At 41.8% G+C, this 24472-nt stretch overlaps 1 protein-coding gene across 11 annotated transcripts in view; it reads left to right on the top strand.

Moving 5' to 3' along the window:
• mpp7a (MAGUK p55 scaffold protein 7a) overlaps nucleotides 1-24472 on the top strand; it is a 243614-nt gene that overhangs the window by 175537 nt on the left and 43605 nt on the right. For all 11 annotated transcript variants that reach the window (XM_020621347.1, XM_020621346.1, XM_020621354.1 and 8 more), the window contains one exon: nucleotides 22762-22932. In XM_020621347.1, the coding sequence (XP_020477003.1) occupies nucleotides 22762-22932 (171 nt within the window). The remainder of the gene's footprint in view (nucleotides 1-22761; nucleotides 22933-24472) is intronic.

Raw genomic sequence — 24472 nt, 5'->3', positions numbered from 1 at the left:
ATCGCTTTGAGTCAGACATGTTCATTTGACTGCTTGTTCCCCTTAACATGGCAGGGAATCCTTAATGTAACATGACTCTTTCAATATGTAGCCTCAAAATAACCAACAGAGCTAAACTAACCACCTCTAAATTTAGGATTAGGCTCTTTTACCTCAGAGTCAAGGTTGGATTATGGATGTCATCATTTCCTGGTTTGACTGTTCAACCGCATACTGGCATAATGCAGAATAGCCAAAAATAGCTTGTTAAAACAGTTATACTGTCTCCTACTATTTCATTTAAGTTCCTAATATGATTTATAGGATTTGTATACCTACCATTCGACCCCCCACCCCCTTACAGAAATGCTCTGTAAGGATTAGTTGTGTGTCCAAGAGTAGTAAGGATAGGTAGGTAGGTAGGTAGGTAGGTAGGTAGGTAGGTAGGTAGGTAGGTAGGTAGGTAGGACTTTATTGAAATTCCTGTGTTCCAGCAGCAATACAGAGCAGCAACAAAACACCATAAGAACAAAAACCACACACATATCTTGAGAAACAGATTCCAAAGTACCTAAAACCAAACACAATATAGTATTTGAGAGACAATCATGAACAAGAATGATCGTCCCACAATTAATCCCTGAGAACAAACCAAGATACCTAAGAACAAGACAAAATATAGTATTCAAGAAATCAAGGACAAGAATATTACTCCCATATCCCACAATGGGGGAAATACCTGTATTACAGCCACGAGGAGCTCTGAAAAACTACTCAAAAATGCCTAAAACAAGACAATATAAATTATTCGAGAGAAATCAAGGACAAGATTTTGCACATGTGCATATTTACAATGCATTTTACCCCCAGGATTTGAGTTTTGCACCTCAGTTGACTATTGCATAGTCCCTCATAATTTCACCTATCTTATCACTGCAGTTATATCTTGTACAGTCTGATAGCTGTGGGGAGGAATGACCTACGGTAATGGTCCTTCTTACACTGGGGATGTAACAGTTTTGTGCTAAAAGAACTGTTCAGAGCCTCCCCTGTGTGGTGCAGGGGATGGGAGGGGTCGTGCATGATGGATGTTAGTTTTGCCAGCATCCTTCTGTCCGCCACCTCCTCAATGGAATCCAGAGGGCAGCCCAGACAGAACCAGCTCTCTTAATCAGCTTATTAAGTCTCTTTCTGTCCCTGTCCATGCTACCTCCTGCCCAACCCACAACAGCGTAAAAAACTCCAATCCAGTTTATTGTTGAGGTGGACACCCAGGTATTTAAAGGTGTCCACAATCTCAATATCTGAGCCCTGAAAGCTCACTGGGTGTGAGTGCAGGTGATTTCCAGCGGAGGTCAATCACCATCTCTTTTGTCTTGCTGGTGTTCAGGACCAGGTGGTTTTTCTCACACCACTCCACAAAGTCGGTAACAACCCCCCTATATTCCCACTCGTTCCCCCAGATACACATCCAACAATGGCAGTGCCATCCAAGAACTTTTGTAGATGACACTGGTGGGAGTTGTACTTGAAGTCCAACGTGTAGAGGGTGAACAGAAAGGGGGAAAGCACCATCCCCTGGGGTGCCCCCATGTTGCAGACTACCACGTCTGACACAGTCACACAGCCTTACGAACTGGTCTGTCTGTGAGGTAGTTAATGATCCATGCAGACAGGTGTTGGTCCTTTGACATGGCCTTCTCAGGACTTGAGGCATAAATGGGGAATGATAAGATGCATATATATTTCACAGTGTTAAAAAACAAACAAACCGTCCGATGAAAATGTTAGATAAAGTTAGAGTGGAAGCAACAAGTTGAGTGAATAATAGGGGGGCATGTAAAAGAAAGTCCAAACTGAAAAGAAGAGATGCAGAAATGTGAAAAAAGAAAAAGATTATTGATGGACTAATGGAGGAAACCTGGGAGAGAGAAGCAGTTGAGGGGTCACATTCAGTAGCAGATGTGGCCCTGTGATGCAGTGGTGGTTGGGTCAAGAGAGATGGAGGGAGACAAAATTTGGATCCTGGCCCATACAGGCCTGCCAGGCTGGGCCCCATTGCCATAAACTATGACCTAAGTGAAGGATGTCGAGACCTCACTGGTACTGTGCTGAGGAAAGAGGTGGTGATTGAGGAGAGGGTCCCGTTCTTTCTCCCTCTCTTTCCAGCCCAGGAGCTTTGTCGGCTGGAACAATATTGGTCTTGGCGAGGGGCTGTGGCGAGCATTGCTTAACCGTGTCCATTTACGCCTAACACTTGCAAGATATAAATAACCCCTTTCCTGGCTGTAGCTCTTGCCATTTCCATTCATGCATTCCTCAGGTTATGGTACTGATATTTAAAGTGCCATCAGTTGCACTGCTTAAGGTAAATAATTAATTGTTAGATTAACTATTTTACATCTATAGTTGTCAGCCTGGCGTACTTGCCTCCTCCTTTGTGACCCCTCTACCCCACCCCAGCCCATCTTGTCCCTTGCTACCTGGCTGTCCTCCAGCTTCCCCATCTGATCTCTCTGAACACTGATCGCTCTCTGGGCTTTGTTACAGCATGTCTGTGCCTCTCTCTGACATACAGATGTCTACACTGTCTGATTGTTTGGTTTGGTTTGCACTCTGCCAAACACGTGGACACACTTATTGCTCACCTTGGGGTCTTTCTTCATCTCTCTTCATATATTATAGTGCTGTCTCTCTTGCTTTCTCTCACTCTGGTGAGTAACTGAACCATTTTGAAAATGGCACCCGAAATTGGTCTTAAATGGCCCTAAACCTCACCCTGTGTTCAATTTATGTCCATTTTATTTTTCACTTAAATGCTGACAAAATCAAGAGTAGATTTAGAAGCACAGTGGATGCAGGAGAAAAGTTAGAAGGTTAGAATGAGACAACACCGTCAAGATCAGCTTTAGTTTTGTAGTTCAAACTCCCTTTATATTGGTTCATTGTCAGAATCACAATGCTGAGTTCTTGTAACATTTTGTTATATACAGTATAAAGTCAACCTTTTACTGGAGACCTGGGCTTCATTTATAAAACTATGCATATAATCCATTCCAAAGGTTTTTGTGTGCGCAAATGCCAAAAAATAATCAGATTTATTAAACTTCCATGCTAATTTTCCTTTATAAATCATAATCAACTTGAGAATGTGCATACTTTGGTGACACTCCCACAGTCAACCATATATGGTCTGTGCAGATCTCTCATCAATATGATATGCATATGTTGTTCCCATGGAGAATGGAGGCAGCATTACAAACAAAACTCAACAGTTGCACCAGCTGTTAATGTAACAAACAGGACAGTCCCCAAGCTGGCAGAGTGCTCAGACATGGAGGTGGATGCCTTAAAGGCTTTGCTGCACACAGAGTATGGACTGACCAGCAGGGACACAGGGACACTGAAATTCACCACTTGGTCTTGTTAAGCATTTAAAGCCTATAGACTGGTGTATACACACATGATTATGCTCATGGAAATCTTAGCATCTTACAATTTATATAACACAGCTGCCTGGTGTTTATCATATTGTGGAAATATGATTATTGGCCTGATGATCTGATATAAAGAGAGATATTAAATCTGTAAAAAGGATCATGATAACATCTGGCTTCATTTCACTACTTCACCATCTGTGTTGTCAGATTCTCCAGAATGTATGTACATATGGGTCAGAGTTTACATACAGGTACGCACATTCTCACATCAGTTTTGTTTTTATAACAGACTTTTCCACCAAACGTGGTGTACACATGTTTCAAGACCTGTTTTCTTTATAGGCAATAGTTATGATTGAGTCCTGGAAAATCCCGCTGGTCTCATGTTGTTTGTTTAAAACAGAGAGATACTGTATAGCAAGCTAAAAAGAAACAAACATTGACCAGTTTGTTCAGGGTGAAGGCCATTTGTATGCTGCTGGCTGCAAGGCTGACATCAACTCATAACTCAGGGTCATTTACATGGTGCTGCCTAGGGGTCATTTTTTTGTCTCTTCCTCCCTCATAAGAAAATACCTGAAAGATGTCATATACAGTGCCTTGCGAAAGTATTCGGCCCCCTTGAACTTTGTGACCTTTTGCCACATTTCAGGCTTCAAACATAAAGATATAAAACTGTAATTTTTTGTGAAGAATCAACAACAAGTGGGACACAATCATGAAGTGGAACGAAATTTATTGGATATTTCAAACGTTTTTAACAAATAAAAAACTGAAAAATTGGGCATGCAAAATTATTCAGCCCCCTTAAGTTAATACTTTGTAGCGCCACCTTTTGCTGCGATTACAGCTGTAAGTCACTTGGGGTATGTCTCTATCAGTTTTGCACATCAAGAGACTGAAATTTTTGCCCATTCCGCCTTGCAAAACAGCTCGAGCTCAGTGAGGTTGGATAGAGAGCGTTTGTGAACAGCAGTTTTCAGTTCTTCCCACAGATTCTCGATTGGATTCAGGTCTGGACTTTGACTTGGCCATTCTAACACCTGGATATGTTTATTTGTGAACCATTCCATTGTAGATTTTGCTTTATGTTTTGGATCATTGTCTTGTTGGAAGACAAATCTCCGTCCCAGTCTCAGGTCTTTTGCAGACTCCATCAGGTTTCCTTCCAGAATGGTCCTGTATTTGGCTCCATCCATCTTCCCATCAATTTTAACCATCTTCCCGGTCCCTGCTGAAGAAAAGCAGGCCCAAACCAGGATGCTGCCACCACCATGTTTGACAGTGGGGATGGTGTGTTCAGGGTGATGAGCTGTGTTGCTTTTACGCCAAACATAACATTTTGCATTGTTGCCAAAAAGTTCGATTTTGGTTTCATCTGACCAGAGCACCTTCTTCCACATGTTTGGTGTGTCTCCCAGGTGGCTTGTGGCAAACTTTAAACGACACTTTTTATGGATATCTTTAAGAAATGGCTTTCTTCTTGCCACTCTTCCATAAAGGCCAGATTTGTGCAGTATACGACTGATTGTTGTCCTATGGACAGAGTCTCCCACCTCAGCTGTAGATCTCTGCAGTTCATCCAGAGTGATCATGGGCCTCTTGGCTGCATCTCTGATCCAAGTCAAAGTCCAGACCTGAATCCAATCGAGAATCTGTGGAAAGAACTGACAACTGCTGTTCACAAACGCTCTCCATCCAATCTCACTGAGCTCGAGCTGTTTTGCAAGGAGGCATGGGCAAAAATTTCAGTCTCTCGATGTGCAAAACTGATAGAGACATACCCCAAGCGACTTACAGCTGTAATCGCAGCAAAAGGTGGCGCTACCAAGTATTAACTTAAGGGGGCTGAATAATTTTGCACGCCCAATTTTTCAGTTTTTTATTTGTTAAAAAAGTTTGAAATATCCAATAAATTTCGTTCCACTTCATGATTGTGTCCCACTTGTTGTTGATTCTTCACAAAAAATTACAGTTTTATACCTTTATGTTTGAAGCCTGAAATGTGGCAAAAGGTCGCAAAGTTCAAGGGGGCCGAATACTTTCGCAAGGCACTGTATCCAGATTTTAGCAATTACTATGATGAGGATAATGTTACCATAATTGATAAAACCAGCCAGAAGTACAAACATAGATCCCAGTTGGAATAAACCTGAGTTGTCCTTTAACAAACTGCACTTTGAGTCATCTTTCAGCCTTTGCCACCCAGCCTTTCCCTTCTTTCCAAAGCTATTCTAATCTCACATCCTCTGTCATCCTCTGTGGTCAATTTTTGGTGTGTGGCTGACATGTGATATGCCTCTAAGTGTGTGTCCCTTTCTGGGGGTGGGGGGACTGGGGGCGTCTGCTATGGAGTATCCAGTAAGGCTGGTTAGCTGACTGGTGATAGACTAGTTGACTGCACAATGAGAATGTCTGCAAAAGTCAGTGGCTGCAGTCTGGGTGGCCATGGCTCCTTGCACTCCATAAATATTAGGCTCGGCTGCCACCACCACTACAGGACTGGCAGTCTACTTATACTTACATCAGCTTTTCCCTGCTCTCAAAATGTTTGCTTGGGTAGGCAGGTGAAAGGTGTTGATTTCCATTCTGTAGTGTTATCTTAGGTTGTTGTACAGGTGTAATAACAGCAGCGCTTGGAAGGATTTTAAATATCTTTGTCTTCTGTTGTCATTGTTCTTTCCTCTTTCAACATCTCTTTGTCTTCCTCCTTTCCAATTACCTCACATCCTAGTCCAAAGGTGATTTAGGCGCTGGTTAGCTTTAAAATGTCACCTTACAAGTGGAGAAGGGCAAAATTAGTAGGACTATTGCCATGATCAATCCTGACTGATGTTTTGGCTTCGGCTGTAGTGCAACATTTCCCTGAGCCTCATTCTGTGGTAGATGGTGTTATGTTTTTTAAACCCTGTTTGGTAAAAATGGGAATGTGAAGGAGAGGGTGCATCTGTAAGTGCCTCCAAATGTTCAAGGCAACTAAAGCACACACAAAATTATCATTACAATTTTGAAAACATCATTTTATAGATGTTTGGATTACACACTAATACTTCTGGTGTTATTTCAAAACCTACGTTAAATTTGAATGAACTGCCAGTGTTGGTGAAGCTACTTTGAAAGCTTAGCTTTGCAAGCTACCAATTTCTTGACAGAATGAGTTAAACTACAGCAGAGCTACTCTAGGGAGGAATCTGGTTTGGGTAACTAAAGCTACTTAGAAAATGCATTTCAAACTACTCTGTGTACATGTGATACAAAAGGGTACAAAAAGGTCACATGCCAATGAAAAATGCCACTCAACTGAATTTGTTACCGGAGCCCCAAACCTGTAATAAGTAAAACAATCCCATCTGGGCTTTTCACAATGGCAACATGACAATGAATGGTAAGATTTTATGTAGACAACTCTGGATTTTGTATTTTCTGAATATAATTAAAACAAAAAAAAAAGAAATATTTAACCTTTTTTAGACTGACTTGAGCACTGGTCCAAATAATGGGCCTGTCTTTTTACTTAAGAACAAAATTTCATGTTTCACATGAGCAATCGTTCAAAGCCCTTACCCTATAGGAATGGTAAAATTAAAATAATTTTTTACCTTTTATGGCCTGAAACTGTAGTTTCATTATTTACCTTAATAAAAATGTCAAAAAGCTAATTTTTCAGTTATTATACAAATATGAATGTAGTTGAACTACCAACAACTTGCTGCAAAATAGTTCAGTACTCCCCAACACTGTGAACTGCTTCAATGTAAAATAGTCTCCTTTTTAAAAAGCTAGGTCAAAATGGCTGCTTTATTATTTTGATCTGAAATAAAGAGCAGTTTGTGAGTATTTAGTGGCCTACTGGGGCTTTTCAATCTAAAGATACAGTATGTCTCTCTGTGGAGTTTCTATTGGATGCACCACAGATAGTAGCACAGACTGTGTCTCGCTAGGTAGCAATGGATTTGAATGTGTTGTAACAAACCAGTGGTTAAGTGTGAAAGTTCAGTCTCATAGTTTGACAAAAGGTTCAGTCACTTTTTCCTGGAGCTCTTAACTGTCTTTCATGGTTTTCACGGTCTTTGCTTGGTTGTCATTACATGACATGGATTTGGTTCAACATTACAATCACCTTGCACGTTAGATCTGAACTGAGCAAACTCCATTCTGTGGGTTAAGTTTTATTTTTTAATCAATTAGCTTGTAGCAACAATAGCAATAACCATAGAGGAAGTCATACAGTCTGGGAAATGAGTCACTGACTCACATTAGAACTTTAATATAGAACTATCACACCAACCTTATAATAAAGGAACTTAAAAGGAATAGTTCTGTTTAAAAAAATGATGAAGAACTTTTCTTTTTGTCACTTGTCTTTTGCTTTTCTTTTCTAAGATGTTGCGGGAGAATTGGGTAGGTCCCCTCTTTTTATTCTTTCATTTCATCCATACTTTTTGTATTCCAACATTTTCTCTAAATGATTTTCATTTATTTCTTCTATTGCACTCACAGCTGAGGAGAAAAATCAGAAAAGTTGGGATGGTATGTAGAATCTAAATTAAAACTGAAAATAGTGATGTGTAAATCATCTGTGTCCTGTATCACATTGAAAACAATACAGCAGCACATTATTTAATGTGATACCTCATCAATTTTATTCTCACTTCACTCACTTCAATTCTGATACCTGCAACACATGCCAAAAAAGTTGGGACAGCTGCATTTTAGGGCCTGTAATGAGGTAAAACAATAAAATGATGACTCTGTTTGAAACAGGTGATATCAACAGGTGACTGCATCATGATTTCGTACAAAAGTGGCATCCAGGAAGGCCGAGCCCTTTAGGAGCAAAGATGGGCCAAGGACCACCAGTTTGCCAACATATGTTTGAGAAAATTATTGAAATGTTTGAAAACAATGTTCCTCAAAGAAAGATAAGAAGGGATTTGGATATGTCAGCCTCTACAGTGCAGAACTTAATTAAAAGATTCAAGGAATCTGAAGAGATTTCAGTGCGTAAAGGGCACAAGCCTAAGCTGGATGACCGTGCTCTCCGATCCCTCAGACAGCACTGCATTAACACGTCACTCGTCACTCTTCTATAAGTAATATAACCACATGGGCTCAGGATGACTTTGGCACACCTGTGTCAGGTACTACAATACATAGTTACATCCATAAATGCTGCTTAAAACTGTATTGTGCCAAAAGGAAGCCCTATGTCATAGGCGTCAAACTCTGGCCTGCGGGCCAAATTTGGTCCACAGTGCAATTATATTTGGCCCACGAGACAATATCAAATGACTACTAGAGCTGGCCCGCCGGTATTATTTAGTGCATGTATTGCTAATACTACTACCATGGTCTGGGGCAGACACCTTGCGAGCGGAGTGTAGTACGACATGATAATTACAAATCCCAGAATGCTCTGCTGGTGTTTTGGTATGTCAATCAGGATCAGACCCATAAACACCCTCTCCTCTGTTGGCATTAGTCATAGCAACCTCATGCTACTGGCACAACCCTCCTAAAAATGGTGAAAAGAAAGGCAGAAAACAGGCATTTTCTGGACAGGTGGGAGGCAGAATATCTGTTTACATGTGTAAAAGACAGACCTGTTTGTCTTGTATGTGGAGCCAACGTGGCTATAATAAAGGAATACAACATTAGACGACACTATGAAACGAAACACCATGACAAGTATAAGGACCTGGACATAACTCAAAGATGCCAAAAAGTAGAGGAGATCAAAAGAAGTTTGGTTTCACAACAGACTATGTTCAAAAAAGCCATATCACAAAGCGAGGCTGCTTTAAAGGCTAGTTATACTGTCGCAGCAGAGATCGCGAAATCAGCCCGCCCTTTCACTGAGGGAGAGTTTGTGAAAAAGTGCATGATGCAAATTTGTGACCTCGTGTGCCACTGAGAAAAAGCAAGCATTTTCAAATGTAAGCCTGAGCAGAAACACAATAGCTGATCGCACATGTAATCTTGCCACCAATCTATATGACCAGCTGATGGAAAAGGGAAAAGATTTTGTTGCATTCTTCCTTGCTGTGGATGAGAGCAGTGACACATCTGATACTGTCCAGCTGTCAGTCTTCATCCGTGGAGTGGAATCAAATTTGTGTGTTACAGAGGAACTTTTGGGATTAAAATCAATGCATGGCACAACCACAGGACATCTTTGAAGAGGTTTACAAATGTGTAACTGAAACGAAGCTACCACTGAATAAGGGCATCTGGGCATCTGTGTTGTTGGTCCAATCCAGTTTACTGTTGAGGTGGACACCCAGGTATTTAAAGGTGTCCACAATCTTAATATCTGAGCCCTGCAAGCTCACCGGCGTGAGTGCTGGTGATTTCCAGTGGGGGTCAATCTCCATTTCTTTTGTCTTGCTGGTGTTCAGGACCAGGTGGTTTTTCTCACACCACTCTACATAGTCGGTAACAACCCCCCTGTATTTCCCCTCATCCCCACCAGATACACATCCAACAATAGCAGTGTCATCTGAGAACCTTTGTAGATGACATTGGTGGGAGTTGTACTTGAAGTCCGATGTGTAGAGGGTGAACAGAAAGGGGGAAAGCACCGCCTCCTGGGGTGCCCCTGTGCTGCAGACTACCACATCCAACACACAGTCCCGCAGCCTGACAAACTGAGGTTTGTTTGTGAGGTAGTTTATGATCCATTCATACAGGTGTTGTTCCACACCTGCCCCCTCCAACTTCCCCCTCAGCAATGATGGCTGGATTGTGTTGAAGGCACTGGAGAAGTCAAAGAACATGGCCCTCACAATACTTCCGGGGGACTCCAGGTCAGATAGGGCTCGATGCAGCATGTAGATAATAGCGTCATCTACCCCGATTCCAGGTCGATATGCAAACTGCAGCAGGTCCAGTGCTGAGCTCACTTGGGCACGGAGCTGGCCGAGGATAATCCTCTCCATGGTCTTCATCAGGTGGGAGGTCAGGGCAACAGGTCTGTAATGGTTTGACTCCTTGGGATGACTTATTTTAGGAACTGGGACCACACAGGATGTCTTCCACAGAACCGGAACTCTCTCCAGGCTAAGACTCAGATTAAACATGTACAGGACCACTTCACTGAGCTGGTCTGCACACTCCCTGAGGACCCTGGGGCTGAAGTGTTCAGGGCCTGTGGCCTTCCTGGCTTTAATCCTCCTTAACTCCTTCCTGACCTGGTCCACCGTGAGACTGAGGGGACGGGTGGGCAGTGACTGTTCAGGAGCTGTGGGCTGTTGGGAACCCCCCATGACAGTCGGAGGAGGGGCAAGGTCTGGCTGAGGTGTGAGCAGCTGCAGCTGTGAGGGGACAACTGACCTGGAGAGGTGAGACAGGGGGGCTGGTACAGCGGGGACTAAGGACTTGGTAGAGTCAAATCTGTTAAAAACAGATTCAGTTCATTTGCCTAGGCCTTGTCCCCCGCGAGCTGGTGACCATCTCCACTTTTACCATGACCCGAGATGTGTTTCAGGCCTCTCCAAACCTCATACACGTTGTTCGTTTCCATGCTCTGCTCCGGCTTCTTTCTGTAGCTAGCCTTGCACCTCCGGATCATTTCCTTTAGTTCCCACTGCACTCTGCTCAGCTCTTCTTTGTCCTCTGAGAGGAAAGCCCTCTTCTTCTCATTTAGCAGTACTTTTAACTCGAGGCTCACCCACGGCTTGTTGTTAGGAAAACTCTCCTGGATGGTACAGTATTTTCCACACAGAAGTTTATGTAATCCGAAACACAGTGTGTGAGGCCGTCTATGTCCTCACCATGAGGACTACAGAGGATGTCCCAGTCTCTCTGTTATGGTTGAGTCCCCCTCACCAGGAGGGTGAGGGAGAACTGAGGTAGGACTCAAGATGGCTGACCCAGGTGCTAGTAAAAAAACACGTGGTTTTAATGGTAGATATTACTCCAGAAAAAGGAATAGAGTCAATGAATACATAACACCAGGGCTGAGCAAAGGTGGCAGAGGAGAACAGGACAAACAGGTACAAAAATAAACTAATGGCAGGAGGATGAGGATGGACAGGTGAATAGACAGGCTAACCTCGAGGACTGGCAAACAAAAAGGATATCCACAGCACAGGAACTGTCAGCTTGGATAAAAAAAGTAACATCTGGCTAACCTCATGGACAAAAAACAAACAAAGCGGTCCACAGCACAGGAACTGTCAGCGTGGGCATCTAACACAAAAAAAACATAACCTACGTACAAAATGCGATCCACAGCACAGGAGGTGTATGCATTTCTGGCATTTGCATGCAGTAGGTCCGGAGTTTTATTGTCCCAAGTGCGGCAATTAACATGCTATTTGAAGTTAGGGAGGGTGGCAGAGAAGGGGAGGGAGGCATGGTTAAAGTCCCCTGAGATGAGGATTAAAGCATGTGCGTGTTGTCTGCAACCTAGACACGGTGCTCTGCACATGCTCGCATGCAGCAGTAGCTTCGGCAGAGGGATTTATGTATACCATCACCACGATTACATGAAAATACTCCCTGGGAATATAGTACGGTCGTGCACTGACAGCTAATAGTTCAATGTCTCTGCAACAGAATTTTTCTTTAACAGTAACATGTCCGGGATTGCACCATTTGTTATTTATGTACACAGCTAAACCCTCCCCCCCTTTCTTCTTACCGCTCTCTGCTGTGCTTCGATCTGCACGAACTAGTGTGAATCCATGTAGGGAGACCACCGAATCAGTCCATGTTCATCCAGGTCTCGGTGAAACACATAATGCTACTCTCCCTGTACACCTTTTCCACTCTTGTTAGCGCCGTTAGCTTGTTCATCTTGTTGGAGAGGTACCGGACGTTTCCCATAACGACAGATGGTAGACATGGCTTGTACCCCCGTTTCCTCTCCCGGCGCTTTACTCCAGCCCTACAGCCTCGCATTTTGCGTCGTGTCTCCGTGGGAATCTCCAGCTTCTCGAGGGTGCGCTGCTGGTCTTGAGAGTGAACAATGGGGCCATTGCTCCGGGAAGTCCCCTGACTCGGGAGCTCATGAAAAAGTATAAAACATAATGTAAACGCAATAAAAAAGTTGTACTCCTAGTAGCACTGCTCCACAGAGGCCTACAGAAGAAGTATAACACAAAGCAAACACGGAAAGCACGGGAAAAAAAACACAAGAAAACACAAAAAGGACAAAGCTGCTGGAACTCGCTGCCAATCCGCGCGGCGCCGGAACTCCTATCACGTGTGACAGAAGAGTGTCAGCAAGAATCAAAGGAAAGGTGTACAAGATAGTAGTGAGACCAGCTATGCTGTATGGGTTAGAGACTGTAGCTGTGAGGAAAAGACAAGAGGCAGAGATGGAGGTAGCAGAGATGAGGATGTTGAGGTTCTCTTTAGGAGTGACCAGGATGGACAAGATTAGGAATGAGCACATCAGAGGGACAGCTCAGGTCTTCTGTTTTGGGGACAAGGTCAGAGAGGCCAGATTGAGATGGTTTGGACATGTGCAGAGGAGGGATAGTGGTTATATTGGTAGAAGGATGTTGGAGATGGAGCTGTCAGGCAAGAGGTCAAGAGGATGGCCAAAGAGGGGATATATGGACGTGCTAAAAGAGGACATAAAGTTAATTGGGGTGAGAGTAGAGGATGCCGAGGATAGAGTTAGGTGGAAACAGATGATTCGCTTAGGCTTAGGTGTTTATTTTGAACAAAGAATAAAATTGATGAGGTATCACATCAAATAGTGTGCTGCTGTATATCTTTCAATGTAATACAGGACACAGGTGAGTTACACATCACTATTTTCAGTTTTAATTTAGATTTTACATACCATCCCAACTTTTTCCGATTTGAGGTTGTAGAAGGCATTATATCTTCTACTGAATAATGCTTTACTTATGGCTGGGTATTGCAGTTCAGGAACAGTAAAACCATTTATTATTTTTATGTGTAATGGCGAGTTTATCTTTCACCTCTACTCTCCATCTCTCCTGTTTTCAATTGGCTGTCTTCTCATGTCAAAATTCTCATGTCTTGGGGGAAAATGTTGGACATGACTGTCAATTGTTTTTCTGAAATCTTAGGAGCATTTGCAAACCATTGACTGCTGTGTTTCACTAAGCTTCATTTTTTTCACCAGCTAACTTGTCATTTTCATTAAAGTGGACATTGTTTGGAGAATCGTCTCATCACATATACATGCAACTCCACTAATCCTGCACCTGTTGATATCACTCTTAATAATGAGTCTTCACAGATTTCCACAAAACATCCAATGCAATTGCTAGGGATGTATTGGAGAGTAAACTTAAATGTAGTTTATGCAGATTTGTATTAGAAGAATAAATACTCCATATCCACATGTATAGAGTAGCCTTATTATTAGTGTTGTTGAAGAAGATTTGTTTTATTTTTATTGGAAACCTAAAGAATCATTGTAGTGGTCACTTCTGTGATGATGACCAACAGCTGGAGGTCATAGTTAACCTCTCATCTTGTTTTTTCCAACACATCAGTGGCTGACTCTGTGGACATATATGAAATTAACTGAAACATCACCAATAATGATAACAGATGTTTTTTTAAATTTTCTCTTATGAACTGTTCTGTTTTGTCTCAGGTACTTTAATGAACCTGTTCTTTTACCTTTCCAGTATGGGGTTAGAGGGGTAAGTGCCTGTTGCTCTCATGTCTAATACTGTCTTTAACATGATGTTATGCCTCTCTTCTGGCTTCTTTTTTCTCTTCTTATCATCAGAGGACGCTGATCATAGTAGCAGGTTACACCTAGGTGAGAGATGCTGTCTTTTTCTCTTCCATTATCCTCTGCCCTCCTGATGTGGCCGTTTCATTGATGCATGAACAGTTAAGACAGTATCCAAGGCAGTGTTAGCTTTACGTGTCCTTTACATTAATGTTTCTGTGGCCCTCAAGCCCCTTAGTGTCTGTGTCATGCTACATAGCAGAAATAGTTACCTCCTTTTCATAATGTACATGACATACAGAATATTTTTCTAAATCCCACTGTTTTTGTTGCAACTGATTCAACTTGGACTCCCATGTAGAAACAGGAAGAGTAGTTTTGTAGCAGTACACTAGCTTAGAGTGAGCTATTTCTGCTCCCATGCTGACAGCATAAGTGTACTGGCAGATCCTGTCATAGATCTGCAGAATCTAGTCGTTATCCTGTTCTGCCTCTGCTGTTGGTCTGAAGACATATCTGAAAATGGTTAAGGATGGGTTTGGGTTAAAAGGATGGCTTGTTTTCCATGCTTTGCTCTAGAAGTACATCCAAGGGCCAGCTTTATTGAAGTGGTCCTGGCCAGACTTAATGACAATTATTATGGCCTACTTTGGTTCGACAGCCCTTTCCAGAGAGCTGCTTCCAATTCTCTGACTTTTACAGACTTGTACAGAAAATGTTCCCCATCATGTTTTTATTACCACTGTCATTTTCCTGACAAATCATAAGGCATCGTCGCTCTGGAGGACCACAATCCATCATAGCTGGCTCACAGACAGATCCTCTGTCTATTCTTCTCTCTTTCTGTATCTTTCTATGTCTCAATTTTGTTTTTTATTCAGATGTTGAGGTCAAGAGGTGAACTAGCCTCACAACTCTCCTTGTGCACTACACCATTTCACAGGATATTCAGTGCACATGTTATTTTATAAATACCGACTTTGAGCCATGTTTGCCAAGCTCAATCAGGGTAACTTCCCAAGGCCGAACTCTGCCAAACACCAGTCTGTTTTTTTCTACTCCTTTCTGTCCTTTTCAGGCTTGCCCTTACTGTCACCCTGCCTTCTGTGTGAGGTCAGTGACCTCAGACTCTCTCAACCTTCCTCCTTGGTACCCAAACAACATCTAGAACTCTAGTGGGTTAGCAGCATTTTTGGACTCCAGCAGCCCAGAACTAGGTTTAACCGAAATGAGAAAAACCTCAGGACAAGGAGAAGGAAAAAAATCGGGAGTTATAATAACATCTTCTCTATGAGAGTACTTGCTGCGTGGCTTTTCTGCCTGTTGGATGTGGTTGTTTGATTTAAAGTTGGCCCGTTCCTAAAAGTTTGAAATCTTAGAACTCACAGATGCTTTTGCAATGCTACTGAGGGTGCATGTGGAAACAGAGGAGATGGTTGGGAGGGGGCAGGCAGTTGTTGTCCTTAGATTTTAGTTTGCTTTCCCTTCATGCTTCTTGGTGATGCAATGTCTGTAAGGTCCATTGCCAAAACAATCCTCAAGCAGTACTTTGGGGTGAGCAGATTCCTGTGTACAGATACTGCTTGATTTTGGAGCCAGCAGACTAGAGAATTTAATCCAACCTGGGAGGAGAAAACCTGTGTCCCATTATGCCTTTTATCAAACATTTCTAGAAAACAGTCCATAAGGACTTACTTTCATCCAAAGTATAAAAGAGTACTTTTGACACCCAGGGTTTTGAAATTGCACCAATAGGCTTGTCTTTCTGTTGATTTATCAGTGCACTCAAAAATTCATACACCTGGATGAATGAAAGCACAGACACAATGACAGTTTACATGACTATAATAATTCCCAACATGACACCCTGAACATTCAGAAATAAGAAGAGTGGAGGACAAATGCAAACATCTAAATCACTTAAAGCTGAAAGAACGGGAGCTGGGATATCTATCAGCCTCTCGTAATCCAGTGGCCTCCTAGTTGTGGATAAAATGGAAAAGTGTTGTAAACAAAAAAAAAAAACCTTTTTCAAATAGGAGTTCATTGGGTTCCAGGTTCAGTAGTTAAGGACATGATGGAGCCAATACATTGGTATTAGTTTTTCCCAGCCTCAGTCCAAACACAGGGGAACCTTACACTTCTTATTAGATTGAAATAATATGCACTCTAATGGATATCCAACATTTGGATACAGTCACAGCAAGTACTGTAACACACATGCACTGGCTTGACAGGTGTGCTACTATCAGCTGTAGCAGCCAACCATTCCGCTTGTTAAAGGTTTCAGAAAAGAGATGCAGTTTTCTCAACTGTGCTTGGTTGTTGAACATCTTCTCTGCCTTAACAGGACTGAAAAGCATATATTGACCCTGAGTTCTTTTGGTACCCAGAGTCCCCTTTTGGCATGCTAATGGTTTCAATGACTCCACTTGAAGTAGTATTTGTGTACTTGTGTGTGCATATTTGTGTGTGTGTGTGTGTGTGTGTGTGTGTGTGTGTGTGTGTGTTTGGGGTGGCAGTGGGGGTTTAAACCAACACATAAGGCATTAGGTGTCATTTTGAGATGAGACATTCCTGAACCCAAAGAGCTTTGGGAGAAGACAGAAGGGGAAAACAAATAGCACATGACAAAATGGACCTCTTGCAGGAAAAGATCAACAGAGCACTCTTCCACATATAATCCTAACAACCAGGTTAGGTACCGCTTTCCAAATGCTTAATGTGAGGACCATGCAAACTACTCCTAGAATGTGTTCTCTGCAGATAACACTTTATTGAGCTTACCGCTGTGGACTGCTAGACATACATACAGTATTTTAAATCTCACATATTAAGAACTTTACCATTTGCTTTGATTGCATTTATTCCTGGAGGAGTGAAATTGGCTGAAACTTGCTTTGTCCCAAGGCTGGAATAGGTACTCTCTATGCATGTTACTGCTGGAAACATTCAGATGCTTTATACAATCAAATAGTTGAAGATTAGCCATAGATAATCATTTTCACAGATCCCCTTTAACAGTTGTGTGGAGGGAGCATTTTAAGGATACCTGTCTGTCTGGATCTTTTTTCATGTACCGTTCCTTTAACATCCTCCCTTCTTCTCCTCCTCCTTTTGATTGTATAATACTCTTCCTTGTATTGTGCAAGTAAAGCAAAGCTACAGTATTTTGTCTACTCCAAGTTTTTATATTTCTACCATGAGCCTTTTTCACCCTATCCAACCGAGCCAGTAATGGGCATGCATAATGAAGCCAAGAGAACTGGTAATGCTTCCCACATTTGGTGTCCACCAACTGGACTTGGTGTTACAGCGTTAAGCCACAATGTGTGGCAATGAGCCGAGGGCATAATACCCAACTGCCATGCCTGGTTAGTTCCATAGATGTTGTCCACATTATTCCCTCCAGGAACACCTGGATGGCTTTTCAGCTGTCAGCACGGTCTCCATTAAACTATAAGCCCTAGACAACGGCCCTTACTGCAGTGGGGCCTCGCAATAACTTGTTTCACTGTGAGTCTTTTCCACTTTGCTTCACATGTTTTTTCTCTCTGTGTCTACAAAGGGAGGTTTTCTTGGAATGGTGGCCCTGTTTTATTCCTCTCTGTTACTTATCGCCTACACATGACATCTGGAAGACCTGATGCTGGTATTGTTCTCAGGCTTCTCCTCTTTCAGACATTGACTGGCAAATGCATGAAATGTCTTTTTGAGTCATCTGTTATTTTTTTATGACCATTTGTCTTTCTGCACTATACTTTTCTTTTTTCTTTTACAGTTGTAGCCATTTCTTTTACAGATGCACACTTGTACCAGTTCACAGGATGTTAGTGTTAGTGTTAGTGTCCAAGTGGGCAGTTTGTATTCACAGTTTGCAGAGGCCTTTGGTCACTTTCTTTATGAATGTACTGATGATTTCCTACATGGCTGTAAGATAGTATCATGCTGGAAAATGGGCTTTCAAGACTGCTGGTGACTTCCAAGTGACTGTGTGTATACAGCATGTCTGTGCGTGTGTGCAGTCAGGGCTTGTGTTTACATGCCGTTAAATGTAATCATCTTTTTTCATGTTTCTGTTTTACTGGAATGACTTTGAATCAAAGCGTGTGTGTGTGTGTGTGTGTCTGCGGGAGGAAAAGTGAAAGAAAGTGTGTGTATGTGCAAGCATTCAATTGCAGTTCTGACAATTATTCAGTCACGGCCTGGTGCACATCTTTATGAGGTGCATGTGTGTGTAAGACTTAAAGGATAGGTTTGGGATTTTCCAAGTGGGTCTTAAAGCAATATTGACATGCCTATACGTATGTGAGAATAGGTCTTAGTTGTTGTAACTTTTCCTACTCTCCACACCGAGCCTGAAGCTATTCATCCCAAACGCAACTATGGTGAGAAAAATATCAGAAAATCTTGTCATAATTTCAGGCACTTCCTGTTTAAAGCTTTTATTTTGGCGCTCACCAGGCTCATTTCCAGTTCTGATTATACTCACCTGTTTTTCATGAGCAATCAAGGTACCTCAGCTCCACTAGCTTCCAGATTGTTGTCGGATGAAGTCTCTAGCGTGCATCGCCGGTGCTTTTGCCCTGTCTTCCATGTTTCTTTTATAGCTTTTCTTGTGGCACAACTGCTTCTTTGCCTGGGCTCACTGCTGAGACCTCTTATCACTGTTTATCTGATCAGTGTTCGGCTCTTAGTTTATCACACTCATGCGCGGACTCTAAGTTTGGTCAGTACTGTGTTTCTGGTTCATGCTAACAAGCACTGGTCAAAACTGAAGTCACATTCTCAAAACTCTTCACACATGTCTGCAGTACTAACTTGCCTCTTGGACAAACTGTTTATCTCACCCCCAAAACTCAGTCAACCAACCAAAACATTTTATATGTCTTAAAATATTATGCAAGAGTTCTCACTCAGTGCATTGTCACCCATAACACACAGACCAAAAACAACACCAACACATAACATTACATAAATGATCAACTTTTTTATCTTTGAAGTCTGAATGATTTTTCACATCAATCAGTATTTAATTAGAGAATAACATCTTTTCACCTTATTGACAGCAGTAAAGTATGAAACAAGAATTTACAAATGCAGCATTTTGCCTCAGTATCCTTTAGTTTTTGCATAGTAATATACTTGTGGAAAAAAAGTTTAACCAAAAATAAATTACTGAAACTCCAGGGCTGCAATAATAATTACAGTACAGTGAGGGTTCTAGTTGTCCCCCTCTCCTTCATTTGGCCACCAGTTCTCATCAACATAATGTCTAATGTCTTCTCTGGTGATGCATCTTGGCGATTACCTTCTGGAAAGTACAAGACGACCCTCTTTCCCCACCAACCTGTCCTCTATGATCCATGTTTCCAAACCAAATCTTTCCAAAGCCACCCCCTTTTTGCTACTGTAAAAGATGGTAAAGAGATTAAACACAGAACAGCTGGGTAGGCTTTTAGCTGAAATCTCAATTAGTTGTTTGGAATGATTTTTCTTTCATTTTGTTGTAAATCTTTTGCTTGAGATGTTCCACTGTATATATTTCAAAATGTTTACAGCAGAAATGCACAAAAATTGCCATAATTCTGTGTTGAACATGAATGTGTGTATCCACAAGGGGTGACATCACAAGGAGTGTGTATAATAACATTTGCATTTGAAAAATGGGCTGCAAATATACAGTGTTTTGCATATGGTGGACTATGAATGAGAAAAAAGCTCATAGATTTTTGTAGATGTGAAGAAAAAATGATTCACTGTGGTCCACATAGACTACTGTTTTGCTAACTGCATGAAGAGTTTTGATAATGTCACTTCAGTTTTGAGCAGTGCATGTTGATAGAGAAAAACTGTAATAATCTCCAGTATTTCTCGGTTTTTTGTTTGGTAGCCATTCCCTGTTGCACCCAGTTTTCCTAGCTTGCTCATAGTCTGTTCATGGTTCTTCTGTCAGTGTTAAGTTACTTCTTTAATAGTTGGCCTGCTTGTTTTGGATAACCTTGTTTAAGTTTTTAACTAAGTTCAAGTTTTGAATTTAACCTGAGCCTTGTTTTCTTGTATGACTAGTGTAAGGTCATACTCTTGCTATGTTTAAAGCCATGTCTGGTTTGTCTGCCTCTGAGTTCGCCATAGTCTTTCCCTGTTGTTCTCAGGTCCAGAACCAAGCTCTGTTTTCCCTTTAAAACACCCCAAAAGCACCGCTGCATTCCACCCCACCACATATTGACCTGCTGAAACATGTCGCGCCTCATCATGGGTTCTGTGTTTGTTTCCACTACAGTGCGCTTGTTTGGAGGTGCATTCTGGGAGCTAAGTTTCACCCCTCAGGAGGTAATACTAAAATCAAGTACGAGGTAGTACTGATGAATGGTCAAATGCCCATGTCTTTACACTACAAACATTAGTATTACCAGCACCATGTGTAAACAGAGCTGACTGTGTGTGTGAGAGGAGCAACCCCTCCCTCCTCTGAACAAAGACCGATAGAGAGAAAAGATACAGCGGCTATGCTTGGTGATGGTTAAAACCTGACTAGCTATTAGTACATCTGTATTATGACAAACTGAAGTGGGATTTTTTTTTTTTTTTTGACTTGAACCTTTAGAAGACTTAAGGCTCACTTTCAGTAGGATATCATTACAGTGCACTGTTAGTGTCTGTTGTCATGATGTCACTCCTTGTGGATACTGGTTACAGTTTGGTGTCTTATTAGGAGAATGCAGATGAACACCATACACTATGTTTTCCACTGTGTGGCAGCGGATAATGCTCCCTGAGTGGGGATGATGGTGCTGAATGAGTAAATAAACCGCAGGAGGAATGGCACATAAGCTACAATTTGCCACAGTGGAACAAAGTCTGTCTTAAATGCTCAGTGTAACACTATATTCAGAGCTTGGGCGCAAGTGTACGCTCATACGTATTCACATCCAAACACATTATTATTCTGCTCCAGTGACTTAAGAGTGTTTCTTCAGATGAGCTTCACAATCCTTATTAAAAAACAGTTTGGAAAAGAACAAGTTGAGAAGAATGCAGGCTGTTTCTCTTTTGCTGCATGTTTGCACAGCACCACAGTGGTTTGACAATGTTATGGAAAATATTGAGGGCATTGGTATCAGAGGTTTCAGCTCCTGATTCTCATCTGAGTCCATAACTTTTTTCCTGTCTTAATCTAAATCAAACATCTTGCATCCATTTTTTTTAGTTCATTCATTGTTGATTAATAAGTGAAATAATCAATGAAGGCTGAAAATAACCATGGTCATAAGCAAAAATAGGTTATTATTGTAGATGTCTTGGGCTGTGAGGATTTACCTCTTTATAGTTTCCGCTAACCAAACCATAGTCCTCAAATTAGGGGAAACATTCTGCTTTTGATGTTGTCATAGATCACCAGATCAAGGCCAACACCCTTTTGGATTTGGATTTGTCGAGAAGGCTTTAGGACAGCAATCCAAGGGCATAGTGCACACCATAAACCACCAGAGAGGATGGCTGTAAAGTAACAAGGCAATCATTCTCTCAAGCTAGCAAGAAACACTAAATGGCATACATATGTACAAGCCTGGAACATACCTACATCACTGCTACTGCAGTTTGAAAGAATTACAAATGACAGTTATGTGAGCAGCCATTAACCAGTTATCAGTAATTTCACATATAGTAGCAGTCAATTACAGACACAGAACATCTGTTAGGATGGCTCGAACACGGAAGTGAGCGAGTAACAAAATTAGGCGGACCGAGGTGGCTCACTTCGGTACAGACAGTGGTAGTTTTATTTACAGTGATATTAATGACAATAAATGAACAGCAGAGTAAGGCAGGCACCGGGTGTCGAGCAAGGAGATATACAGTCAGTGATGGATCTGAGGTGAAGATGACCGGGCTGCGGACACTGGGTTACACTTCCGGGCTGGTCGGGTTGGATTGTATTGAAGAGAACAGAAAAGCAAACATACGGTCAGTAGAGAACTGTGCATCGACCTGTAGGTTGTGGTGGAGAAGAGAGCAGGAGGTCCGTGGTCCGAAGGAGCGCCCAAGGCGAGAAGGGATAAATCCAGGCAGCTGGAGAGAAGGAGGCAAGAACAAACTAACATAGAGTCAAGGGAGCGATGGGTAACAACGAGCTAGACAAAATGCTGGAAAGAACTGGCAGGGGAGTGCACGAAGAGCAGGGACTAAATAGGGAGAAACAAATCAGGTGCAGCTGGTGGTAATCTGGGGTTAAGAAACAGGTGTGAAGGAAAACGTGATCAGGGTCAGGGAGTGAAAACAGAGAGAGGGGAGTGAGAAAGTTGGTGCAGCCGGGCAAACCTGACAACATCTTGGTTTTTCTGTCTCAGGCAGTGAACTCAGCAGAGGTCAGCTTCTAGAGACCACAAGAATCAAGGCAATTCCAACCTTAATTAAAAAAGCAAAGTATGACAGGGAACCTGGTTTACTGTTACACCATACTTTCACCTAAACCTGTGATAACAGTCATAACCGAGCTGTACAGTATGAGGCATTGGACATCAAGCAGTTGGTGTTGAAATGACCACAAGTTGAATTGCACAGCTGCAGGCTTGCATGCAAATAGTTGCATTGGAAATTACACAAGTGATGCATTGTTTTTGTAAATTAATGTATTTATTTCTATCTGTTCTCTTTCATCCTGATCTCCAGCTGGATTTAGGAGAAGCTTCCATCTCAGCAGGAGGGACAGGAAAACCAACAAGTCTATGTATGAGTCTAAGAAAAGTGAAATGTATGACACGGCCGACGTGCCGACATATGAGGAGGTCACTCTGTACCGCAGGCAGAGCGGAGCTAAACACAGGCTGGTGCTCCTAGTAGGTAAGTAAAGAGCAGGACTCTCAAAAATGTCACTGATTACCTTATACTTTGCTTTTGACTTTTGGAGGCTTTTTTTGTGTGAACCCTGGCACTATAGAGACCATAGTAATGAATAATAATTCACACTTACCCCATGGTGACACATCACTAAAATGACTCAGTAACTCAGAGTTTTGAGAGCTCCAGAAGACCCAGGTGGCCTGGCCTGGCCCTCCTACAACCCCCAACCTAGGCATGTGCTTCCCAAAGCTCACTCACAGTCATCCTTAATTTAGCCTTTTAGCACTCAGTGGAGTTGACAGAGCAGAACTCATATTAATCACTCACATGTAGGACTTTCATTTACGGCACCTTAAGTTCAGTCTTTTTTTTTTTTTTTGAGTTGATGGCATTGTTAGCACTTGCTTGGAGGAGTGTGGGTTATAAATCTTTCCCAAGAGCATACTGTATTAATGTGCCATGGTCTTGAAATGAATTTAGCAGTTTCTCATTCTGTTTTTGTGGTTGGAAGACAAGCATTGCCAGTGAATGGTGGAACAATATACAGTACCAAGCCAGGTGCAACTTTAAAGACAAATCTTTCTCAGGACCAGCTGTACCATTAGTGTGTTCTAGACTTTTCCACATTTTCCTTCTTAGCTTTGTTAGTCATAGCAAAAAATTTCAAGAATGTCCCAGATAGATGGAATGAAATAAATCCAAAATTTTCAAATCTATTTCCATTCACTAAGAGATGAGATACACTAAAAGACTAAGAACTTCATCACCTCATTTAAGACAGAAACAGCAGTTTTTAAACATTTGCAAGTTCTTTCTAGAAATAAATACCTCTGGCAACAAGGTCTCACTGAATATTTTTTCCATCTCACGCATGTTCTCCACTGTGTGGTGCTCCTTGGTTCACTTAAATACACCATACAGAGAGCATGGACTTCATCAGACATTTTGGTACTTAGCAATCCCATTTTCCTGCCTGTCATGCTAATGTAAATATTTTTAATTAACTTCCATAATTTGGAGGACACGTTATGGATAATTTCACATGTAACAAAGCAGAGGGCCAAGTAAGGATCTGCTTTATGTTCCTCTTCCTCCCTCTTGCCTTGGTCCTCTCCCCAGAGTCTTTTGATTTTTCTTATTTAAAACCTTTTCTTTCCAGCTCTTTTCTCTCAACTCTTGCTGTTCTCTGTTACTTAGGGGCATGGCCCTGTATTTTACAGTGTAAGGGTGTGTGATATCAGCGCTTTAAAATCACTTTCCACCAGTAGTATCTGTGCTATATTTAATCTATTAAAGCAAGTGGTACAATATAGTATAGAAAATTCAACACGCAAAAGCCGAGCCTCAGACCTTCTCTTTGACAATTCCCAGTCTAACACAAATGCAGTTTACAGTGATAATGTTAGCACATACATCATTGACATTCTTCACTTCAGATACAGATAGACAAGAGTGAAACAGTGGTTGATTTTATCAGCTTAAATGACAACTGTTTATAGCAGTTTATAAGCAATAGCTAGCTTTAAAAATTAATTAATGT

This window comes from Monopterus albus, unplaced genomic scaffold (assembly GCF_001952655.1).
Source record: "Monopterus albus unplaced genomic scaffold, M_albus_1.0 scaffold258.1, whole genome shotgun sequence".
Lineage (NCBI taxonomy): Eukaryota > Metazoa > Chordata > Actinopteri > Synbranchiformes > Synbranchidae > Monopterus > Monopterus albus.
The sequence above is the reverse complement of the archived record's forward strand: the minus strand, read 5'-3'. Positions and strand labels throughout refer to the sequence as shown.